The 24,526-nt window shown below is 37.4% G+C and overlaps 2 protein-coding genes across 2 annotated transcripts; both read right to left on the bottom strand.

Annotated features, from left to right (window-relative positions):
• Window positions 1–8,688: 8,688 nt before the first annotated feature.
• Window positions 8,689–9,914, bottom strand: LOC131003732 (V-type proton ATPase subunit E2-like). The gene is made up of 4 exons (XM_057930273.1): window positions 9,764–9,914; window positions 9,490–9,686; window positions 9,096–9,195; window positions 8,689–8,984 (listed from the first exon to the last, which is right to left on the bottom strand). The coding sequence occupies exons 1-4, from the start codon at window positions 9,908–9,910 to the stop codon at window positions 8,961–8,963; spliced, it is 468 nt and encodes a 155-aa protein (XP_057786256.1). The 5' UTR covers window positions 9,911–9,914; the 3' UTR covers window positions 8,689–8,960.
• Window positions 9,915–17,582: 7,668 nt separating this feature from the next.
• LOC131003719 (receptor-like protein kinase FERONIA) lies at window positions 17,583–20,344 on the bottom strand. The gene has a single exon (XM_057930260.1). It carries the CDS (start codon window positions 20,114–20,116, stop codon window positions 17,702–17,704), a length of 2,415 nt encoding a protein of 804 aa, XP_057786243.1. The 5' UTR covers window positions 20,117–20,344; the 3' UTR covers window positions 17,583–17,701.
• Window positions 20,345–24,526: the final 4,182 nt, after the last annotated feature.

Here is a 24,526-nt window from a genome sequence, read left to right as displayed (position 1 = left end):
GACGACGGTGGTGGCTGTCGGAACTCGGCAACAGCAGCCGCGACTCCAGAACAGCAGCAGTCGGCGGCCAACTCCAGAACAGCAGCAGTCGGCGGCCAACTCGACGAACAGCAACAGTCGGCGGACTCCTCGGTGAACAGCAGCAACAGCCGCGACTCCGGGCGAGCAGCAGCAGTTCCAGGCGGCTGAGCGGGGCGGCGCGGCCGAAGGCCAAGCGCCGCTGGTCGCGTCCCAGAGCTGAACAGCAGTAGTCAGCGGCAGCAGCTCCACGCCGCGACCTCGCTGTGAGTCGCCGGAGCAACAGAAAGCGACGCTCCTCGCCGTTGAAGAGAAGAGCCGCGGCGGCGGAAGTTCGAGGGAGGAGATGGCTGGATTGAGCGAGAGAGAGAGATGGTTTCCAACGATGACTCGCCCGGAAGAAGGACGCCGGAATTGAGCGAGAGAAAGAGAGATGTGAGCAGCGTGATTTTGAGAGAGAGAGTTGAGCAGCGTTTTTAATTGTGAGAATGAGAGAGATGGTGGGTTCTGCTTTTAAAAAAAAAAAGAGAGAGTCTCGATAATTATATTGAGAGAATGAATGTTGGCTTTAATAAAGATTGAGAGAGAGATGATGTTGAGTGGCATTAAATTTTAATAAAGGAAGAGGTAGTGGAGTGATTTGTGTTATATAAATAAAGAGAGGGACCGAGATTGAGGGAGATGGGACCGAGATGTTTGTGTTCGAAAATATTAATCTTTAATCTATCCTTAACTGCACAAATTTTCAAGATTTGGATCTGAGAGACCTGCAAGAAGGTGAATAATGAGTGAGAGATGGAAACCTGTGGATCAAAGCTTACTATGTATAAAGAATCTTCTCAGAAATTATATATATATATATATGAATCTGCATTATATATTAGATATATATTGAGTAAATAAAGAAATTAAGATACATTAATTACCTGAGAAGAAAATGAAATGTCGTTGGCGAATGGTGATTAATGATATAAAATACCTGTACAGGTTATTGATGAAAGAAATGATAATATTTTGGTAAATACGAGTCTTTAAAGGAAAACCCTCGTATCTTACTACTGTTGAAAGGCTTGACAATAAAATATTATGCATGTATGTAAATTTCGGCAAGTGTCCACTAAGTACTCCCGTACTTAGCCCTGCATGTATTTTTAAATTTGCAGGTTGAGTTGTGATCGAGGATGTAGTGTGCAAGCGGAGCTTTTGTCGATCTAGGATGAGTACCTCAGAGTAGAGCATATGTCTTCATACATATACTCAAATTGTTATTCCGCTGCGAACACTGATTTTGCTAAAGACATTATGTTATCTTGTCAAATAATATGTATTATTTAATAATGTACTCAAACTCGTTGAGTACCTCTTTTGGATAATATTATGTACGGTTCCTTTTGACCTTCGTTAAATTCTAGTTAATTTCAATCGTTTTCATTATACAAGTCGAGTCATCAAGAAGCTAAACATGCCCCTTTTCTAATCCCGCTCCTAATTTCCCTCCCTTAGTCGCGGTTTTCCCGAATTTGCTATCCTTAGCAAGTGCGGTCGTGACAAAAGGCCTATTCTCTCGCTAAGAAACCTACCGATTTTTCTCCTACCATTGCTACTCCCACAAACGTTGTTCTTCATATACATATATCATATCTCAGTAAAGCATGCTTCATATATTAGAAATGCAGTAGATAATGAGCATGATTAATTAGTTACATGGCACTCTGTATTCACAAGCGAATAGAGAAAGGAACACCAGAACTTATAGAACAAACACAGCCTTTTACTTAGCACAACAACACCTATAATTCGTAGAATAAGAGGAGAACGAAACTTGAAAAACTTAGCTTTTAAACAACGAGGGACGCGGCCCTATTCAGTCGGGCCGAGAGATGACTAGAAATGGAGGAGAACGAACGAGGCGGCGCCAACGTGTGCTGCCGTCTCTCGCCATTAACCGAACAGCAACAATAGAGCCGAGAGATCATGGCTCGACCCTTGCCTCCGTCATGTCGGCACAAACGTGTGCGTGAGAGCAGTGAGCGGCGACGGCATCCCTACAGCAGCGGCGTTCGGTGCTTGGCAGCAGAAGTCGGCCTTGGGCGAGGCAGCGGCAGCCGACGACGGTGGTGGCTGTCGGAACTCGGCAACAGCAGCCGCGACTCCAGAACAGCAGCAGTCGGCGTCCAACTCCAGAACAGCAGCAGTCGGCGGCCAACTCGACGAACAGCAACAGTCGGCGGACTCCTCGGTGAACAGCAGCAACAGCCGCGACTCCGGGCGAGCAGCAGCAGTTCCAGGCGGCTGAGCGGGGCGGCGCGGCCGAAGGCCAAGCGCCGCTGGTCGCGTCCCAGAGCTGAACAGCAGTAGTCAGCGGCAGCAGCTCCACGCGGCGACCTCGCTGTGAGTCGCCGGAGCAACAGAAAGCGACGCTCCTCGCCGTTGAAGAGAAGAGCCGCGGCGGCGGAAGTTCGAGGGAGGAGATGGCTGGATTGAGCGAGAGAGAGAGATGGTTTCCAACGATGACTCGCCCGGAAGAAGGACGCCGGAATTGAGCGAGAGAAAGAGAGATGTGAGCAGCGTGATTTTGAGAGAGAGAGTTGAGCAGCGTTTTTAATTGTGAGAATGAGAGAGATGGTGGGTTCTGCTTTTAAAAAAAAAAAGAGAGAGTCTCGATAATTATATTGAGAGAATGAATGTTGGCTTTAATAAAGATTGAGAGAGAGATGATGTTGAGTGGCATTAAATTTTAATAAAGGAAGAGGTAGTGGAGTGATTTGTGTTATATAAATAAAGAGAGGGACCGAGATTGAGGGAGATGGGACCGAGATGTTTGTGTTCGAAAATATTAATCTTTAATCTATCCTTAACTGCACAAATTTTCAAGATTTGGATCTGAGAGACCTGCAAGAAGGTGAATAATGAGTGAGAGATGGAAACCTGTGGATCAAAGCTTACTATGTATAAAGAATCTTCTCAGAAATTATATATATATATATATGAATCTGCATTATATATTAGATATATATTGAGTAAATAAAGAAATTAAGATACATTAATTACCTGAGAAGAAAATGAAATGTCGTTGGCGAATGGTGATTAATGATATAAAATACCTGTACAGGTTATTGATGAAAGAAATGATAATATTTTGGTAAATACGAGTCTTTAAAGGAAAACCCTCGTATCTTACTACTGTTGAAAGGCTTGACAATAAAATATTATGCATGTATGTAAATTTCGGCAAGTGTCCACTAAGTACTCCCGTACTTAGCCCTGCATGTATTTTTAAATTTGCAGGTTGAGTTGTGATCGAGGATGTAGTGTGCAAGCGGAGCTTTTGTCGATCTAGGATGAGTACCTCAGAGTAGAGCATATGTCTTCATACATATACTCAAATTGTTATTCCGCTGCGAACACTGATTTTGCTAAAGACATTATGTTATCTTGTCAAATAATATGTATTATTTAATAATGTACTCAAACTCGTTGAGTACCTCTTTTGGATAATATTATGTACGGTTCCTTTTGACCTTCGTTAAATTCTAGTTAATTTCAATCGTTTTCATTATACAAGTCGAGTCATCAAGAAGCTAAACATGCCCCTTTTCTAATCCCGCTCCTAATTTCCCTCCCTTAGTCGCGGTTTTCCCGAATTTGCTATCCTTAGCAAGTGCGGTCGTGACAAAAGGCATATTCTCTCGCTAAGAAACCAACCGATTTTTCTCCTACCATTGCTACTCCCACAAACGTTGTTCTTCATTTCTCGTAGTTCATGCTCCTTATATCATATGTCTTGAACTTATAGATTTTCCCAAACATGCTTCTCTTATTAAGAAGAGCACTGCTAAGAGGCAAATGTCTCTTATTGTTCCTGACGGAGCTGTTGATAAAGCTAATACTGGTGCAGATCCGAATGGTCACGATGAAGATATTATCAATGTAACTATTTTTTATATTGTCATTGATGATGGTAATACTCAAGATGTTGTCGAGGCAGACATCCACATCTAGGATCTCTATCACGCAAGCTCCAAGAAAATGAAGAAGTCCTTTACCTTTAAGACTCATTATAAACAGAAAAAGAAAGATGTTCCCCTTACTATTCTTGTTGCCTCTGCTCTTACCTCTCAAATAAGGAGTCGAATGGACAAAACTTCTGCTAGCCGAAAGTTTGTTGATGTTCTCAATACTGGTCTTGTTCTCATTTTCCAATCAAACTACCACAAACGGTTTTGTCTTATCGTGGTAAGCAAGAATCTTATTGAGGAACATCCTCTCTATCTTGTTGATGTTCTTAGTACTAGTCTTTTTCGTTTGTTTATGGATAACATTTTGGTTAATATTATGTTGAACACACATACCTTAATTTCATACGTAGTGTTATCTTGGAGTTTCATTACAATTTGTCCAAAGTATAGCTAAGCTGGGTTTTGCAGATCGCTTTTCTTACCTTTATTCATAGAAGGTATATCAATTGCTCCATACAGTTAGTTGGTGAGTTTGTTGGCTGTGATCACACAGTTTATTATGAGGAAGATGTTCATGTTTCTATTGTAACGACTGAACTCACTAGTGGAGTTCAAACTTATTGCCTCTATGAAATCTATGGATTCTATTTTTCCATCAAGTACTCTATCTTGCACAAGATTTCCATCCAAAATTGGTTTCCCACCAAGAACGGCTTTGACGTGGGAAAAGCTTTAGGAACACTTTAACATCGCATTGGTCTTAGTTAGTCGATCAACTTTGGGATTAGGGTCTTTAACCATGTTGCATCTCATGTTGAATCCGCACGTCTTAGTAGGTCCTTATCATTTTCGAAAACTATTTTTGGAGTGATTATGTAACAAAGAGATGTGCTAGAGTCCGATGGCTGTTATGATCCGCACCCAGACAAGCTTGTATAGTTAGAAGTTGTTCAACAAATCTCTCTGTATCAAATATACTGAAGAAGCTTCAAAAAGTGTCTAGAAGGGATACATGAATGTCAAAGTGACAAATGGAGCCCTTCCCAATAAGGGCATGTTGAAGGTGTTCGCCAACCGTACTTTTTGCGGAGCTTGAGCAAGAGCATTCCCCTGTCAGCAAAATTATTACTAGTGTCACTTTGCACAGAAGTGCCATTGAATCAGTCATGTTTGACCTACTTCATAGTCTTATTAATATTGATCTTTCCGCTGGTAATAGTGATACCTTATCTTGTCGTGACATTGTTGTTGAAAATGAATATCTCGATGAATCTCTTTCCCCCAGTGTAAGCTTTGTCATAGAGGGAGTAGGCCTGTGTGTGGATGGTTTATGTTTTTTCTTTGTCTGTTTAGAGCTTGGTGGTCATAGACGTTTATTTCTCTGTTTCGTGTGTCATTTTCTTAGCTTTTTTTTTTTGGTTTTGCCATGTATAGGACTATTGAGCTAATCGCCTTTGTACTTCAGTGTGTTTGTACTCCTGCCTTTTAGCTTAAGGGGGAGTTTTGATGAAGTTGGCTTCTATTTAAAAGGGATAATTGTCTTACTTTTTTATGCTTTTCATATTCTTCTCTCATGCCTTGGTTATTGATGAATCTACATAAATGAAAAAATAGGAGATTGCTAGTGTGTTTTGACACACCTAGTTTGTCACTATGTAGACTTATTCAATAAGCTCTCTTTTTACCCTGAGTGACAGTGCGAGTGCTTCGTAATTTATTTTGCAGCATTTTGAAAACTTTCCTCTTGCAAAGCAGATGTTGTTGGTAAGTATTATTTGCAAACATCCTTGTAAGATCTCTAGCGTGTGGAGTTGTTTAGCCAGATCTTCTTACCTTTCTTAAGTACATGTTCGAACGAAATATTTTTCGAAATATTCACTAGGCTACATACTAGCATATTTAGGATTTCTTCGGTACACCTTATATATACGTCTTGAAGATTCAAGTTGAAGCAGTCGTTTTTCTAAGTCTTATTTACTTAATGTTTTCATAAGCATTATGTGTTTGTGAAAGATAGGTTATGTCTTTTGTTGTTCAATAATCGAGTTGTTTTATTGTTGGAATCTTTAAAGTTCTGTTTGTTATGTTGTTGGGATTGCCTGGTGAGTGTTGGTACTCACATCCAAGTAGCGTGTGGTGCATACATACAAGCTTCTACCATATGGGTGAAGTTTTGGGAGTTAATTACTTAGGATTTTGACTCAGAGTTTATTATAAGTCCTCTATAACTTAACTTCAGTAGTTGAATGCAAGCCCTCCAGACCTAGGTGTGCTTATACCGAATTTTTTTATAACTATTCTTGTGCATTGATTGTCTATTATATTTGTTTTGTTTGTAGAGTGTATGTGTGTGTGAATATCTTTACGAGTACCTACATATTGATCTTTTACAATTAGTATTTCTCTACCCTCGTGCTATGCGAGGAAAAGTTTTTATATTTCTATACTACTTATATAAATTGATACCAACTCAATTATCATATTTATAAATATAATGAAAAATTAATTTTAACTAAATATATTTGAGTTGAATATTAAAAAAAAAAAGAATTCGCAATAATAAAAGTGCCAACTTTTGAGATAGCCATATTGAGCAATGGAACTCAATATTTGGCCCTCCCATCTTAAAAACACAAATTTCGGTCATTTTTTTTACAATTTTAGACTGTATTGCCCTTAATTTGGGCGGACCGGATCGGGTTAGGTGCGCGGGTTCGGGTGATACTTTTGGCACCGGAACAAATGATAATATTAGTGCCAAAAGTACCAACACAAATCAAATAAAAAAAACTAAGTAATTTGGTACTTTTGGCACAAATGACAATATTAGTGCCCGAAGTACAAAATTACTTGGTATTTTTTTGTTTGCTTTATGTTGGTACTTTTGGCATAAATTATAACATTAGTGCCAAAAGTACCACCCGAATCCGTGCGCCCAACCCGATCCGGTCCGCCCAAGTTAAGGGCAATACAATCCGAAATTGCAAAAATGACCAAAATTTGTATTTTTAAGATAGAAGGACCAAATATTGAGTTACAATCCCCAATGTGGCTATATGAGTGCATATTCTCATAATAAAAATTGATATTATGAAAAGGCAAAAGAAAAGTTAAAAATGAAAGTAAAAATAAAACATAATTGAAAATAGATTTATTTAAAAAAAAAAGATCGAGAGATGAGAGAGATTTTATTAAAATTTTAATCTTTAAATAAATATAACCTTTACATTTTAAATCAAATATTTACAAAAAAAATATATCAAATTAAAGCTCTTATTGTGATCTTTAATTTGATATGCATATTAAATATTTTATAATTAATCGAATTTCGTAAATTTAAAAGGAAAAAAAGAAGATAAAAAGAGAAAATAAAAAGAAAAAGTATAGTCTGCAAATAAATAAACTTTCAATTTTATTATAACTACAAAAGTGTCGTTCAATTTTGAAATCAATTTGAAATTGATTTCAAATTGAAATTTTAGCTTTTTAATAGTATAGATGAATTATTTATTTATATAAACATATTTGGTGTTAAATTTTTCTTTTTAAATTATTCATATTTTTCTAGATTTTTTAATTATTTTTGGGCTGTTAAAATATAAAATTTTAATAGTAATACATTTTAAATTTTTAAGAGGCCAAAATTGTTATATTAAATGATGACTATTCATTTTATTATATTGGTTTTTCTAGACAAGATTTTATTAATTTTATTATATTGACGTCTAGTAATTTTATTATATTGATGGTTTAGTGTTATTTGCTCAAAATGAAATTGACTTCAATTATTTTCTTTACCGTTTATAGATTTAATTATTGTTATACATATCTATTATTATTATACACTACTCATTAAATTTAATATTATACTCATTAAGTTGATAATATTGTTATTATACACTATTTAATTTACATTAACTACTACTATTTAAATTAACACAATTTTTTTGTTACCAATTAATCTAATTCATAAATAATGATATTTTATACTCCCTCCGTCCACGATAAGTGTAGTCTTTTTGCTATTTTCGTATGTCCATAATAAGTGTGGTCTTTCTATTTTAGGAAATACACCTTTATATTTTCCCTCACATTCACACACAATACTTACAAAAAAATCCATTTGACAACTATTTATTAATTACCTAACATTCAACTTTGGTGGGAGACTTTCTCCACTTTATACACATCTTCCAATATTTTCTTAAAACATGTGCCTTCCCATTCACACCACACTTATCGTGGACGGAGGGAGTATAATTTAAAATTTTAAAAATAAATAAATATATCGTTGCTCGTGCATCGCACGTGAGGGCGTACTAGTTTTAGCTTTTAATGAAGGGAGATAAAATAAAATATTTTAAACTTTAAAATTTTCATGACTTATTCGTTTTAAATTCATTTTTGATAATTTTTATATCATATTAAAGATGTTGTCGGGAATTAAATTTGACAATGTGAATTAAAATAAAAAAGAAGAAGATAATAGAGAAAATTAGTGAAAGAAGAGAGAAAAAACAGGAGAGGGAAGAAATGGATACAAAAAAACTCCATTTTTTTTTATATATTATATAGACATGAATCAAGAAAGTAGTTCAAATGATAGGAATATTCGAGGGATTTGGAATATCCCAAACTTCTTATCATATATTATAATAAACAAATAATTAATTAGTCTTACTCTATCAAAGCACAAAGTTTAATCCTCAAATTAAAATAAAAAACTTTGTATTATAACTAATATTTTGAAGAAACTCCATGATCTCCCATTGTCAATATAATTTGAGAGACAGCTCTAGTGATGAAATTAAAGAATAAACACGATACATCGTAGGCGTAGTACCTAGCAAATTCAATCGTTAAAGAGAGTGTCACTCCATTATTTTTGGAATCCAGAAATTTAGCACATATGATCATTAACATTTCAACATTTGATTCAAAATCCATATCTGGGTATTAATCTCGAATTCGGTAGCGCTTTATCTATCCACAGAGGTGTTTGCGTATCTGCAGGGAAGAGTTGGAAGACAACGTAACAACAATTTTAGTTTGATGGATGAACAAAATTAATTTGTAATATATATATATATATATATATATATATATATATGTACATACCTCAGGAAGTTTCTGGCGGAAGACAAGGTCTAATCGAGCATCCAAGGTATTCTCACATACAATTTTCCCATCTCGAGAAGCCAAAACGACCCCTCCGGAACTTTAATTCATTTCATCATCAAAATATCAGTGTACAAAAAAAAAAACATCAAAATATCATAAATAAGAAACATACACACAGACACACACATAGAGTTCAAATGGTAATCCTTCTTAATGTGAGAACTACATTAACTTATACATTATGTGCAATATATAATACTCATATTGTTGGACAAATAGATTGTACTTGGCGTGTTGTATATCATGAATTGTCGATATTTACAGAAATTCAATACGCATATTAACATAAACATTATGACAGGACAATAACTTATAATTTAATGTAACTAACCAAGAAGGAGCAATGGAGTGTATGTCGTCGGTAGGAGGAGGTGGCAAATACACTTTGTCAACGACAACGCTTGGGACTGGCACTCCTGCTTTTTTCGCATATTCACGCTTTGCTTCTTCTAATACTGAACTCACTACATTTGCATCCATCTCTCGACATCTCAACAACACTGACGCCTCCTTCAGCCGCATTAAACTCTGCATGCAACTAACTTCTTTATTATATCAAATTTTCATTCGAATTCATTTATATTTTGGCATGCTATGCGGCTGACCTGAATAATCAAGGCTTTGAGAAGGCCTTTATATGGACCTTTTTTAGTAGCAACTTGTTGGAGCTCTTTCCTCGTAGCATCTTTCATATTGTTGACGACGTCGTCTTGGGCCTGAAGCACCTTGATGCGCGATGTGTTCAACTGCATCGAGTACTCACTGCAGCATGCATGCAGGCACCATTAATTATGTAAGTAATTAAGACTACATACATAATCTTGAGAATACATACATCTTCTTGCGAACTTCCACCTGCTTGCTCTTGCGCTCGTATTCTTGTCTGATTTTCTTCTTCTCAGCCTCAACTATTTGCAATTTCTCAATATTGCATTCCTATATACGTACACACATTCTATTAGAAAAAAAGTAAGTAAATATGTATCGTAAGAAATTAATTGAGAAGAAAAAGAACCTCTTCGGCAGAAAGGGTAATCTCGTTGGCTTTCTCTTGGGCTTCCTGGCGGATGAACCGCACCATCTGCTGTATCTGCTTCGATACATCTGCGTCATTCATCTTTCCTGTCTTTCTTCTTTTTCAATTCTTTTAATCATTCAATCTACAACACAATCAAGAATTATAATAAGAGATAGAGAGAGAACACAAGGCCGCGAACAACGTGATGAGACTTTACAGGGCTCTAAATTCGGACAAGTTATGGACAGACTAAAATATTACTAATATGTCGACATAATCAACAAATTATATATTATATATAATTAACAATCATCCAAGTCTCATAATCAAATGAAATTATATATTATATATACTTAGCATAGCTAGTCGTCCATTTTAATATAAAAAAGTATCATTTGAATTTACAATTTTGTCCGTTATATCTCCCAAGTCCCACACCCTAACATTATATAGCTCGAATTTTCTTCAAAATTTAGAAACAAAAATTATGAATGTATTGCATTTCAACTAACTAAGATCAGCTAATTTGAAGTACCAGTAACCACCAGTACGGATATATCAAAACTCAAATTATGAATTACTCCACTATTTGAATTTAGTGCCATAACACAAAATGGGCCGACCATCGCCAGTCCAACTCACTAAACTTAATAAATGAGCCCAAACCAAATCCCATATCCGCAAATTGGATCTTCTATTAAGCATACACGGTTTCACAAATATCGGATTATTTTAATATTCATGAATGCTGATTTTATCTTTCTATATACTCCCTCCGTCTACGAAAGAACTTCCTATCTTTTCTTTTTGGGACGTACACAAAAGAACCTCCTACCTATTTTTAGACTATACCCCACCACTTATAATCCTCTTACTTTTCACTTTTCACAACTCTCAATATTAATTATAACACATTTTCACCACTCCCAATACACTCAACTACCTTTTATCCACTCCCAATACACTCGACAATATTTTTTCTTAAAATCTGTGTCACTCCCTCCTAGGAAGTTTTTTCATGGACGGAGGGAGTATATATATAGGAGAGGGCTAAAATAAGTATATTTCTTAAGATGTAAAATAAGAATAATTTTTATCCCTTAGATCATTAAGATCTACGGTTGATTCATCATCCTGTTGGATGAATTCATGGTCCTGAGTTCGAACCCCAAATGCAGCAAAAAATTATTTTTCGCAATTCATACCTTTTATACATCATACGTGTTCTACATAAAATTCATACATTCAAAATTATTCTTATTTCTTATTTTAAGATGTGTTCTCACGGTAGCCCTTCCATATATATATATATATATATATATATATATATATATATATATATAATGATCAAAAGCATGACTTTTTTTTTTCTTTTTTTGTTTTGAAAATAAGCATGACTTGTTTGAATTGATCTAAAGTTGTAAATTGGAATGTGAACTAATCGAATTGAATTGAATATTATTGGATTCGACTTATATTCATAAAAATAATTACATATTTGGATTAGTATTCGAATATATTTTGAATCTTAGAGCACTCACAGTGGAATAATCGATCTCACCTACTCGAGTAAGGTGGGGATTGAGTCCCCCACTACAGTCAAAGGGGACTCGAGGGAGATCCGATTTTTCGGGTAAGGCATGATGGCTGAAAAGTGCAGCGCGTGTCCACATGCGCCAGTTTAAAAAAATTAATTTTTAAATTTTGAACTAAACGGCTATGTAGCTGGTGAATTATAAATGAACAGATATGGAAATAATCGATGAATTGTTGTTGAATCGCGAATTATACCTAGTGTTTGATTGGAAAAGTGAGGGAAAATAGTTGGATTGCCGAGAGCACGAGAATAAATTGTTGTAGTATTCAAAGTAAAGATAGCGTAGATTACATGACAGGGGTAAAGTAGTAATTTCGCCTACAAAACATGCTCTCCGCGTGGTCGAGGGCATAATGGTAAATTTGCCTCTTGGCGGGCGATTCCTCTGCTCTTTTAATGATCTCTATGACGAAGGTCATTCCTCTGGCACGGGCCATTCCTCTGGCGAGAGCCATTCCTCTTCGGGTATGACTTTTCTGACAGCAGCCATTTCTCTGGCAATGACCATTTCTCTGGTGAGGACCGTTTCTCTGACTACACTCGTTCCTCTGGCAAGGTCCGTTCCTCTGCTCTGCACATATTACTCCTCATCAGTATCCAATTTCAATTTTTTTTCCAACGGCTATGAGACCGTTTTCTTCACCTTATTTATTTATTTATTTAATTTCCTTTCTATAAATACCCCTAATGAGGACTGTAATACTCATCAGCGCTGTGCTTAACAATACAAGAACATCTTACTTGATTACTATTATTGTTATTATTATTCTTATTGAACGAAGCCAACCAGCGCAGGTTTAATTGAAGACCTCAGATAATAAAGGGACTCGGCAGCGCAGACGAAGGGACTTGGCAGCGCAGACGAAGGGACTTGGCGGTGCAGACTACCCGAGTTACTTGGCAGCACAGACTCGCCTGCGCAGCTCAAGGGAGCTACTTAACACGGGCAACGAAGGACGGCGCAGATGGGTCAAATCAAGACTAAGGTGTATTAAGGCATTAAAGGGCCTAAATCTAATTATTAGAGTTCATGGGCCTAAGGCCTTTAGGGTTCACTCTCACATCTATAAATAGAAGGTTTAGCATTAGCATGAGGAATGATGATTTATCTTCTGAGCAACACTTGTAAAATGTAATTATCTCGAAATATAGTGGAAGAACTCGAAGATCTCCCGTGAACGTAGGTCTTAACGACCGAACCACATAAATCCTGTCTCGATTATTGCTTTTTAGATTAGGCGTTGATTTCATGCTTCACCAACCCCCCATTTCTTCATTCACACATACAAAAAAAATTCTCCTTCAATCCATCTTTCTTTCTCTACTACATTTTCATATTCTCTTTCAAAAAATGGTCGAATGGTTCGATGATACTTCGTCGTCTTCGTCCGACGGGGTAGCGCAAGAGATCATCGATGAGATCAAGTTGCATAAACAATTGATTGCTCAAAGGTACTTCCAACCGGAGCCGGAACGTGTTGTTCATCACCGGTCTTACGTCTACCGTGATCGTAAGGCTGCCCATTTACGTCTTATGCAACACTACTTCGAACGTGCCTTTGAATTGTTTCAAGCTTGATGGAGAATCATTCGAAGTCTGGCACGGAGTTGGTACGTCTAACATCTCAAGAACATCATGATGTTGCATCATTCTCCACAATATGATTGTGGAGAACGAAGGTGAAAGAGCTACCAATTGGAGAGATGACGACGCAGAACATGGGGCGTCTAGCAGTGACTAGACGGAGAGTGCTTGAGCAACCCCGATTTGTTTCGAGAAATATGTGCGAAGAGATGCACTTCTCTAAGATAGGCAGATACATGCTCAGCTCTAAAATGATTTGATTGATCATGTTTGGGCACGTTTCGGACCTCTAGAGCCGGAATAGTTATTTTAGGATATGTTTTAAATTTTTTAAGATTTATGCAATTTTTTTTATGTAATTTTTAGGATTTTGAAATTAATTCAATTTAAATTTGAAGTAAATTGTGTTATTTAAATTTGTGCAATTAAATTTAAATAAGAAATAAAAAAATCAAAACTAAAAAAATCAAGTAAGCTATCAAGTCATCCCACTGTGGCCTCCTTACTCATTCACTACAAAAAAATTGAAGTTTTAGCCACACATAATTTGTGACATATAATAATGTGTGACAATTTACCCACACATAACTAAATATGTGTAGGTAAATTCATTAAACATTTTTAAAGAATTGGTGAAATTTATTTATGTGTGGATAAAAATATTTAGTCATATTTATCTTTTATTTTATATTTTTAAAATACTCTAAATCCCAAATTTGCTTACGTGGATGAATAACTTATATAATCTCTAGTATATTGACTCGCGAATACTCAAATCGAATCGAATATTCGTTTAATTGTTTTACAAGTGTATTTTAAACAATATAAATCGAATATTATCGAAAATTTCTACTATTTGATTTGATTCAATTCAATTTTGATAAAGAAAAATTCTAAAATAATATTTCAAACAAAACACTTTCGTTTGAAATATAATTAAAATCAAAGTCTTTTTAAAATTTTGATGATTATTATTATTATTGTTGTTGTCGTTGTATTTTTTTTTATTGTTGTTGTATTAATATGAATAATGTATATATATATATATATATATATATATATATATATATAGAGAGAGAGAGAGAGAGAGAGAGAGAGAGAAATGTTATGCTACATACCTTATGTGAGCACCGCTCACGTTTAACCCTCGTTAGCGTACTCTTTTTTTATTTAGGCGTTTATTTTTATTCTAATACTTCATAAATTGATATTCGGATCGTAAATTTTATAAATTATATAAAAATATAGTCCAATTTGTTATTTTTATTAATTATTTGAAGTTAAAGGGAATATGAACAAATTAGACTTTGATTTTTATGTAATTTATAAAATTAACGATCTCAATACTAATTAATGAAGTATTAGAATAAAAATAAACACCTAAATGAAAAAAGAATACGCTAACGAGGATTGAACGTGAGCGGTGCTCACATAAGGTATGTAGCATAACATTTTATATATATATATATATATATATATATATATATATATATATATATATAGGGTGCGGTTATAGTGAGAACCACAATTATCGTGAGAACATAAGAACCAATAAAATTACTGCATTTGCTATACAAATTAATGCATCCGCTATTAAATTTAATGCATCCGAAAAAAATAATTTTTTTGCTCCCTTTAGGATTCGAACCCAGCACCTGCATCCATCCACCAAGATGATGCATCCACCGTAGATCTTGATGATCGAATGGCTTAAAATGGTTCTCCGTTCTTATTTTATTAGTGGTTCTTATTTGAATCTCTCCCTATATATATATATATATATATATATATATATATATATATATATATATAGGGTCAAGTTAAACAAAGAATGACCCTAAGTATAGAGAATAAAGAATTAATCTCCATCATTCAAACCACTTAATCATGCGGTTGAGATTAATTTAGTTTCCAGCTTTTAATGTATTAAACCAAATTTTGAAATATTAATTTTAATTAGAACAGGGCATTAAAGTAACTATCTATTGGCTAAAAACTGAAAGGACGGAAATCACTCCCCCATTTTCTGCGGCCTCTCCTCTACAAACCTCTCTCTCTCTCTCTTTCTCTCTCATTTATAGATTTTGAACGGAAATCACTCCCCCATCAAAAACCTCATCTCCCTCTCTATTTCAACGGCGAGCGACGAGAATCGACGCCGCCCCCTTCTCCATCGGTCTGAAGTAGCGACCATCAACTATCATCGCCGCCACGACGAACCACCATCACCACCACCTCTGATTCTCCCTGAGTCGCTCCCTCTGCTCCCCCTGAACAGACCAAACGGCCCAGATCTCGAAGCATCGCCGCTGTCTCAGACTACTCGCCGGAGCCCAGACTACTCGCAGGACGCCCGACTACTCGCCGGAGCCCCCAACCATCCACACCATCGCCACCTCCTTTTTCGAGTCTAATCCTCCGGGTAACATCAATTAGAACCGCCGCAATCCCCGACTCCCTCGACTCTTCCCGATCAACTCAAGCCCTAAAAATTTAGATCTGGAATTTGGGAATTTTGGGAGAATCCTTTTGGTGTGCAATTTTTTATCTGGGGAATTTTGTTGTTGGTAGATGATTATGCATACTTGGATGACGATTGGCGGCGCTGCGGCGGTGGAGCGGCAGATTCGGCTCTAATTCGTTGAAGAAATTTGGAAACACAAGATCTAGTTTTTAGCTCTAATCTGCATTCTTTTTTTTTCCCCTGTCAAATTGAATGATTTTTTTTGGAATTTTGGGATATTCATGCGTGTAGTAAATCTGAATATATCTGTTCATTTAGAAATTGTGACCTGTTCGTTTATAAATGGTGATCTGTTCATTTATAAATTGTGATTCTTTTTGAAATACTATTTAATAGGTTGATAATCGTTTCATCTAAAATCACTCATTTATCGCTTCCATTCTTCCTAAAAGTTATGCACGAAAGATAGGGTTTCTTAAGTAAATCGACGAATCGCTTTTGTTTTCGGTTCTACTATGAATTCTGATTTATTTATTTTTTGTTTGGTTTTTTAACATGAAACATTTTGAACATGCTTTAAACAATTACGAACACCTAAATAAACTATTTGAATTTCTCTTATTAACATAAAATATTTTGAACAGGCGTAAAAAAATTGCGAACACCAAAATAAACTATTTGAATGTTCCTTACTAACATAAAATATTTAGCATAAAATATTTCTAACAGACGTAAAAAAAATTACGAACAGGCGTAAATTATTTCGAATAGAGATACAGAAATATTTAACACAAAATATTTAGAACAGAAGTTAAAAAATTTACGAACAGGCGTAAATTATTTCGAATACAAACACAAAAATAATTAATAAGATTACACGTGAATGCTTAAGATTACATGTAAAAAAAGATAATTAAAGAGTTGAATTACACGTGAATGCAGATATGGAAATTTGCATAAAGATATGACATAATAATATCTTACCAAAATAAATTTATTCAATTACAAATATAGCCTTTTCGGCTATAATTAAGGAAAAAATCAAATTAAATTCAAACCCTTAGATTGGAAATTTTGGAGGCTCCAGATTAATTCTCCTTTCTCTACATATTTGTCATTCTCTGTTTAACCTTTCTCTCTCTCTCTCTCTCTCTATATATATATATATATATATATATATATATATATATATATATATATATATAGGGGGCCGCTCCAATGAGACCCCCTAATTTTAGTGAGATCTAGGGCACGATCTGGTGCGTTTATTTTATCAATCTTATGGTTGATATTGTATCTGGAGGGTGATATTTTTTCGCAGGGTTCGAATCCTGGAGGGAGCAGAATATTTTAAATTTTGTTATTTATCAGTATATACTGCATTGTTCATCAGTATATACGGCCATGTTCATCAGTATATATGTCTTATTCATTACGAATTTTTTAAATTTTATTTTTCATCAGTATATACATCTTGTTCATTAGATATACGTTTTGTTCATTAGTATTATATGTCTTATTCATTGTACTCATGTTACACGAAAAATAGGGGGTCTCATTGGAGCGCGCCCCTATATATATATATATATATATATATTGAATATTATTGAAATCGAATCATATATTGTAATTTTCGAATTGTATTTAATAATTAATTGAATAAAAGAATTATTTGTATTTATATTCAAATCATAAAATTTCATATTCAATTATCAAAAATTCGATTCGAATACTGAATCGAACAAAACTTATTTGATTCATTTTCACCCCAATTTCAAATGAATAATTTATTATGCTCTTTCAACACAAAAACAGAAGTAAACGGTAATCGACAGTACATGTATGTAGAAATGCAAGAGAGAAAATGAAGTAGTGCATTTCATCGGCCCTCCAAACTCATAATATGAGAAAGAACAGCACTGGGAGTCACCCCACTCGAATCCAAATGAAGCTCCTCAGAGGTCTCCTGCAGCTGCAGCGCGAACTCAAGATTCCACAGCACATCCCCCATCGACGGCCTCTCCATCCCCACCTCATCCACGCACTTCGCCGCCGTCTCCGCAAACTTATCGAAGCTCTCTCGCGCAATCTTCCCGATCAGAAACTGGTCCACAATCCCATCAAGGACGCCCTCGTTGTAGCATTGCTGCGCCCACTCCGCCAAGCTAACTTGCTCCTCCGGCAGCCTCCGCATCAGAGGCGGACGAGCGCACAGGACCTCAAAGAGCACCACTCCAAACGAGTACACGTCGGATTTCTCCGTCAGCCGCTGCCTCCGGTAGTACTCCGGGTCCAGATACCCGAAGCTGCCCTTCACCAAGGTGCTCACGTGGGTGTCGTCCAGCGAAGGCCCCGTTTTCGACAGCCCGAAATCGGAGACCTTCGCCACCCACTTGTCGTCCAAGAGTATGTTGGTCGTCTTGACATCGCGATGGATGATGGTGTGCTTGGGCCCCGTGTGCAGATAATGCAAGACGCGCGCGGCGCCGATGCAGATCTCCAGCCTCTGCCTCCACGACAGGGGAGCGGCTGAGGTGCCGTAGAGATGATCGCGGAGAGTTCCGTTAGCCATGTAGTCGTAGACGAGGATCATCTCGCAGTTGTCTTGGCAGAATCCGATGAGAGAGACGAGGTGGCGGTGGCGGAGCTTGGAGAGCATCTCGATCTCTGTCTGGAACTCGTGCACCCCCTGTTGCGACTGCGGGTTCCCTCGCTTGACGGCTACTTTGGTGCTGCCGCCGTCGATCTCGCCTCTGTAGACCTTGCCGAAGCCTCCCAGGCCGAGGAGAAGAGCCTCGTCGAAATCGTTGGTGGCGGCCTTGATCTCCGCGATGGAGAAGTGGCGGCAGACGTTTGAAGGGAGGTTGCTGCTGCTGCTGCCCTCAGCTTCACCGCCGCTGGAGTCCTTCCGACGGCAACAACCAAGTAGAAGAACCACAAGAAGCGCAGCAACTCCGGTGCCAACCCCTCCTCCGATGGCGGCTCTGTGATTTTTTGAGGGCCGTTTACTTGAAGGATCGGATTTTGGGCGAGGGGGAGGGATTGGATTTGGGCCACCAAGATTGCCTCTAGTGTCATTAATCTTGAAAATCTCCAATCCGTTCAAGATAGCGTCGTAGTATTGAGGCTTGGAAGCAGTGTAAGGATGCAAATCGAGCCAAAGATCCTGGCGCGGCGGACCGGAAGAGGGGACGAACACAACATAATCCCGGTGAATCGGAACTCCATTTCCGCCCGCCCAGGCAATCACATCCGCCTCAGCCGCCGCAGTCCGATTGTTCAAGAAAATGCTAAAAACCCTCTGGTTTGTCTTGTTTATAACGCCGTCTATCTCGCAGAAATGGAGGCGAACAAGGTAGGAGAAGCCGGAATCCACAGCGAAGAGCCAAGTGAGATTGAAATTTCGGTTGACAGAGTCATCAGGCTCCATCGATCTCAGCGTCGTGTACAAATCCAGCGGCGCCGCGTAGTTTGACGGCAATCCCACCGTGACGTTCGGATCGGGAGCTCCGGTGACCCCAGAGGCTGCACTAAACAAGTAATCCAGGTCAATACCCCATGATCGGAAAAGCCCATTATCATCAGACGGTTTGATGGCGTTTCCGCCCACGTTAAGGCGGTAGACGTTTTCCATGGCTGTAGAGTTATCAACGCTGAATCCAGTTGATTGGCCCACCACGATTGCAGTGGCATCCATGGTGTATATATCGGGATGCGACACCAATTCGATCCCATTCACGAAGGCATACGAGTTGCCGGAATCTTCAGCTGGCGCGAATGTGATGTTCAGAGCTTGTCCCGGCGGAACGTGGACGGAAAACTCCTTCACCATGTGAGTGGAGCTGAGAGCCTCCATCGTCTGGGCGGCGCTGAAGTTTTTCAAGAGGGTGTAGCCTGCTGTCGTGGCCGAGAAGAGAGCGTTGGCGGCGTTGAGGCCGTTGTAGGAGGCGGAGTACAAGTGCAGACGGACGAAGATGCGGCCTGGAGCTACTCGGAAGGTGTAGGTGAAGTTGGAGCGGGAGACTCGGGCTGTCATGTAAGGGACTTGAGGCACGTCGGGCTTCTGCGCGTCTGCGGTGGCGGCGGCCGTGGTGGTGGGCGGGGCGAAGCTGCTGTCGGATATCCAATTTCGGCCGTCGGAATCAGTGGAATTAGGGCCTCCACAGTTGAAGAAAATCGCGTCTCTTGGGGCATAGTTAGATTGATTTTGTGATTGCACACTGACAAAATAGACCAACAAGAAAATAGTCAATAATCGCACACATTGGCGGGGATTACTCATGCTGTTCCTCATGGGAAATACACTAAATGTGAAGCTAATTCAACAAAATCAATTAAATTATATTTAAGTAAAATGTGCTTATAATTTCATCATCTATCGTACGACAAATAAAAAGAGGGAGAGGAGAGAAAGTTAAACGGGCATTACGACAAACGCAAAACGTTAATTAAATCAGCAGCATCAGCATGCAAGAAACTGAGACCAAGTTGCTGAGAAGAGACTTAAGTATTACTACAATGTAACTACTTCTTCTTGGTCGGAAAAGCCTGCTCCGTTATTATTTTTTTTTTCTAAATTAAGAAGGTTTTCTTGGGTTTTAGTGTGGGTGACCTCATAACTCAACGATCCATATTTGTATTTTGTCGGGGAGCTTATTTAAAAGATTTAAACAAATACAAGTTCATGGGATAAGCTTTAGAGGGAAAAAACAAACATTGAGATATGTACCTAAGACTAAGTTTATTAACAACCGGTCATCACAAGTCATAGCTAAAAGACAAAATTAAAATAGAAAACAAAATGTTAAAATAGAGTGAAAATAACAACCGATCATCTAAAAAATTGCAGACCAACCCTGCAACAATTTTACAACCTTTCTTATGCTTTTGACATGTGGCACCAACTTTTCATGTGTCATTATTTAATAATTTTTTAATTAATTTTATAATCATTTTATATAATTATTTTTAGGTTGAAGTAGGTTATTGATAAAATATAAAGGTTGTAGAATTATAGGTTGTGTATGTGAAAGAGAGAGAAATAATTTTTTTATTAAAAAGTTGGGTTGGTGTAGATTGTTGATAAAGATAGTCTAACGCAAATTAGGTGGTTTACGAATGATGTAGATAGCTGACATGAAGTTATTGTGAAAATTGAATAACGTACGGAATCTTCTACTCAATGGGTACCCTCACAAATATAGTGTAGTAAAGTAATTAATAATTTGAGTACTGCTAAAAATCATTTAATTTATCTGTATATACATATTACATAATTATCCATGGTAATTATTAAAGAAAAGATTAGTCAATCTTTCCAAAATAATTAAAAATCTTATTTCTTTCAATTATATCAATCAATTCCACAAATTGTTTAACTATCCTATTATCAAACTCCACCATTTAACGTGATTAGCTGATTATGTAGCTAAGATAGAATCATTATCACTCTATAAGTGCATTTATTTGCTGCATTTTTTTTTCACAATTATAGTCATTTTTTGAGTTGACTAATTTAATATAATATATTATCCTATAGTATAATTTTATTGAGTAGTCAATCAAAATGCTCGACGTATGATATTATTTTCATAATTTTAGTAATTTTTTAAAGGGTTAATTGCCGGTAAATTCACGAGAAATTCCCAAATTCAGGAATATTTCATGACCTTTTACTTTGGCACAATAAACCAACACCGGAGAAATTGATTTGATTTGTCCCCCGGCGAGCTTATGCGGCCTACTTAAAGCTGACATGGCAATCGGCGTACCCACATGGCGATGCCGGATGGTGAAAGCGGACGACGTCGTTTCAAATGGGGCCTTAAATGACGTCGTTTACATCAAAACGACGTCGTTTACATCAAAACGACGTCGTTGGAATGCAAAGGGTTGGAATTTTACTGCCACAAATTCACTCCTTTTCACAATAACCCTTCACTTTCTACCTCTTTAGTTCTAGGGCGGGAACACTGGTGCCACTGATATTCCTCAAGTGTTGTCACTGTTCTTCGAGAATCGTGGGTGTGGATATTATAGAAATCCAGTTTGTCGCCCAAGTGGAGGCATCTGGGACCGGATATTGGAGAAATGTTCAAAAGGTAGGCTCTTTTCACCATTTTTTAATGTATCTCCAAAAGTATTTTTTGTAGTTTATTGCATGGTTGAAAAAGTTCATCTTTCTTCATTTGCAACGATTTGTTTTCGGTTTTTATTCATCATGGGGGTCGGTTTATGGAGTTGTGTGGGAAAAATTCTTATTTAGGGGGGACAGTAGACTGGAAAACTCAGCTAGATAAAGATAAGTTTGGATATTTTGATGTTGTTGAGTTAGTGGAGAGTATAGGTTTCCCTAACTCAACAAAAATGTGGTATAAGACTGCTAGTGATGATTATGTCAAAATATTTTCTAATAAAGAGGTAATGGAGTGGTTGAAAACAATTTCTGACAAGACTAATGTTGTCAATCTATACATTGAGGGTCAAAAAACTGTGTCTGGGTTCAAAGAAAAGGGTAAGAGTGAGTTCGATGTTAAAGATGTTTTAGGATTTAATCAGAAGGGTAAAGAAAAGGGTAAGAGTCAGGTTGATCCTCCTAATGCAGATGTAGGGATGACTTACAAGGGTAAGGAGAAGATAACTGGTAGTGAGGTTGTGGGGAATAATGACAGGGGTATAGGTAACTCTTTGGAACAAGAATTGAGAGATACTGATGATGAGCAAGCTTTGTTTGACCACTACAATGACTGGTTATTAGGAAGTGATGATGACAGTGAGGATCAAGACTATGAACAACCGAGTTGCCTTCTAGTGATGATGATGGATTAGATGACCTAGAACTAGCCTCGGGTGATGAGGAATACATCCAATCTAGGAAGAAAAGAAGTTTAATTGCAAACAAGAAGATATTTGATATGATTGATGATGAAGTAAGGACTGAGCCCGTGGAGTGTTTATGCTAGCATAGTGAAGGGAGAAGGCTCTTTCAAGGTGAAAAGAATTGGTGGGAGACACAAGTGCACCAAGTCCATGAACAATAAGTTAGTGAGTTCTAAGTGGATTGCCAAGAGGTATCTCAATGTGTTCAGAATTAGGAGTACTATTAGTATTCCTGAGTTGAGGAATGCCATCTGGAGGAGATTTGGAACACAGGTGGGAAGGGATAGGCTTTACAAGGGTAGGTCAATTGCACAGCAAATGGTTAGGGGGATAGTGTCTGACCATTATGCTTTGATTAGGAGTTACATTGCAGAGAATAGGAGGGTGGATCCAGAAGGCCGGTTTGAGTTGGTCACTGGAGAAGCAAATGTATTTAAGACAGTATATATGGGATATAGTGCCTTAAGAAAAGGATTTAAGTAGGGATGTAGACCCATTTTAGGATTGGATGAGTGTTTTTTGAAGACTTCTGTGGGGGATATTCTCCTTTGTGCTGTTGGTAAGGATGCCAACAATCAAATGTACTCAGTTTCATGGGCAGTGGTAGGCATTGAAAATGAAGAAAATTGGGGATGGTTTGTGAAATGCTTGAGTGACGATTTGGAGATAGGGACAGGAGAAGGACGGTGCTTCATCTCAGACCAACAATATGACTTTATTGCTTACATTGTCATAATTATCTGTTCATTATGAATTATACATATACACCTACAAAACTTTATTTTTTATTGAGTTGGGGTCTTGAGAATGCAGTTGCCAACATAGATCATAAGGCTTTAACATTAATCAATAATCATAACACTTTCAGTATTCTTTACAGATGCCTCAAAATAAGCATGCCACTCATGTTGTTGGGAATCTTGTGGAATATCTTAATCCTTGTTTTGATGATACTAAAATTCATAGGTCTTAATTGTAATAGACTAGAACAGTTTTTGAACTCAAGTGTTAGAGTTCGTTTCTAGTTTAGTATGCGGTACGGAAGACTAAAGACTGAAGACTGAAGATTGAAGAACGAAAGACTGAAGACTAAAGACTGAAGATACCAACTGAAGTATCAGTTGAAGAATCCGTTAGGAACTGATTACTTAATGCGTGCCCCAGACTGATACTAAAGTCAAGTATCAGTTGATCATTCTTCCTCGGACTGATCTTCCAACGTTCAAAGGAAGCCACGTACTCACAAGAGTACAGCCGCATTAAATGCAGAGATCTCAGGATCTTATCTCTGCAGAGGTTATTCCTATTTGGTGGTTACTTTATCAGAGACGTCACATCTCCTGTCCCTCAAGAGAGCCGTTTCCACCAGACAAGGAACCTCGAAGATTGAAGCCTCAGCCCAAAATTCAAATTGCTCTCCAACGGAAGAAATCTTGAGGATGCTCTACACCAACGGATCTATTCAAGATTTCTCTTACAAATAGCACTCGAGGATCAACTTCAATCTTCACCGATTCAACGACATAAGCTGAAGCTCTGCCGAAATTGCTACTCAGCCTAAAGCTTAACCTCCCCAAAGCTTGAATCGAAGAAGAGAATTCCAAAGCCAAAATCAGTCACTGCTGATTACATACATTCTCTTAGACCTTAGGCAAACCTCTGTTTACACAGAAGCCAAGGTCAAACTTGCTACAAAGAACTTGTTCTTTGCAGTATAGTTGGCACTCGTTCAAACCTCCTTTCCAAAAGAAAGATTTGAGTGTTTTGAGTGATTCGGAGGTCAGAAGGGTTTTCTGTCTCTGAGAGTCTTAGTGCGGGTTGTGCT

This window comes from Salvia miltiorrhiza, unplaced genomic scaffold, assembly GCF_028751815.1.
Source record: "Salvia miltiorrhiza cultivar Shanhuang (shh) unplaced genomic scaffold, IMPLAD_Smil_shh original_scaffold_265, whole genome shotgun sequence".
Lineage (NCBI taxonomy): Eukaryota > Viridiplantae > Streptophyta > Magnoliopsida > Lamiales > Lamiaceae > Salvia > Salvia miltiorrhiza.
Note: the sequence above shows the minus strand (reverse complement) of the source record. Positions and strands in the feature narration are given on the sequence as shown.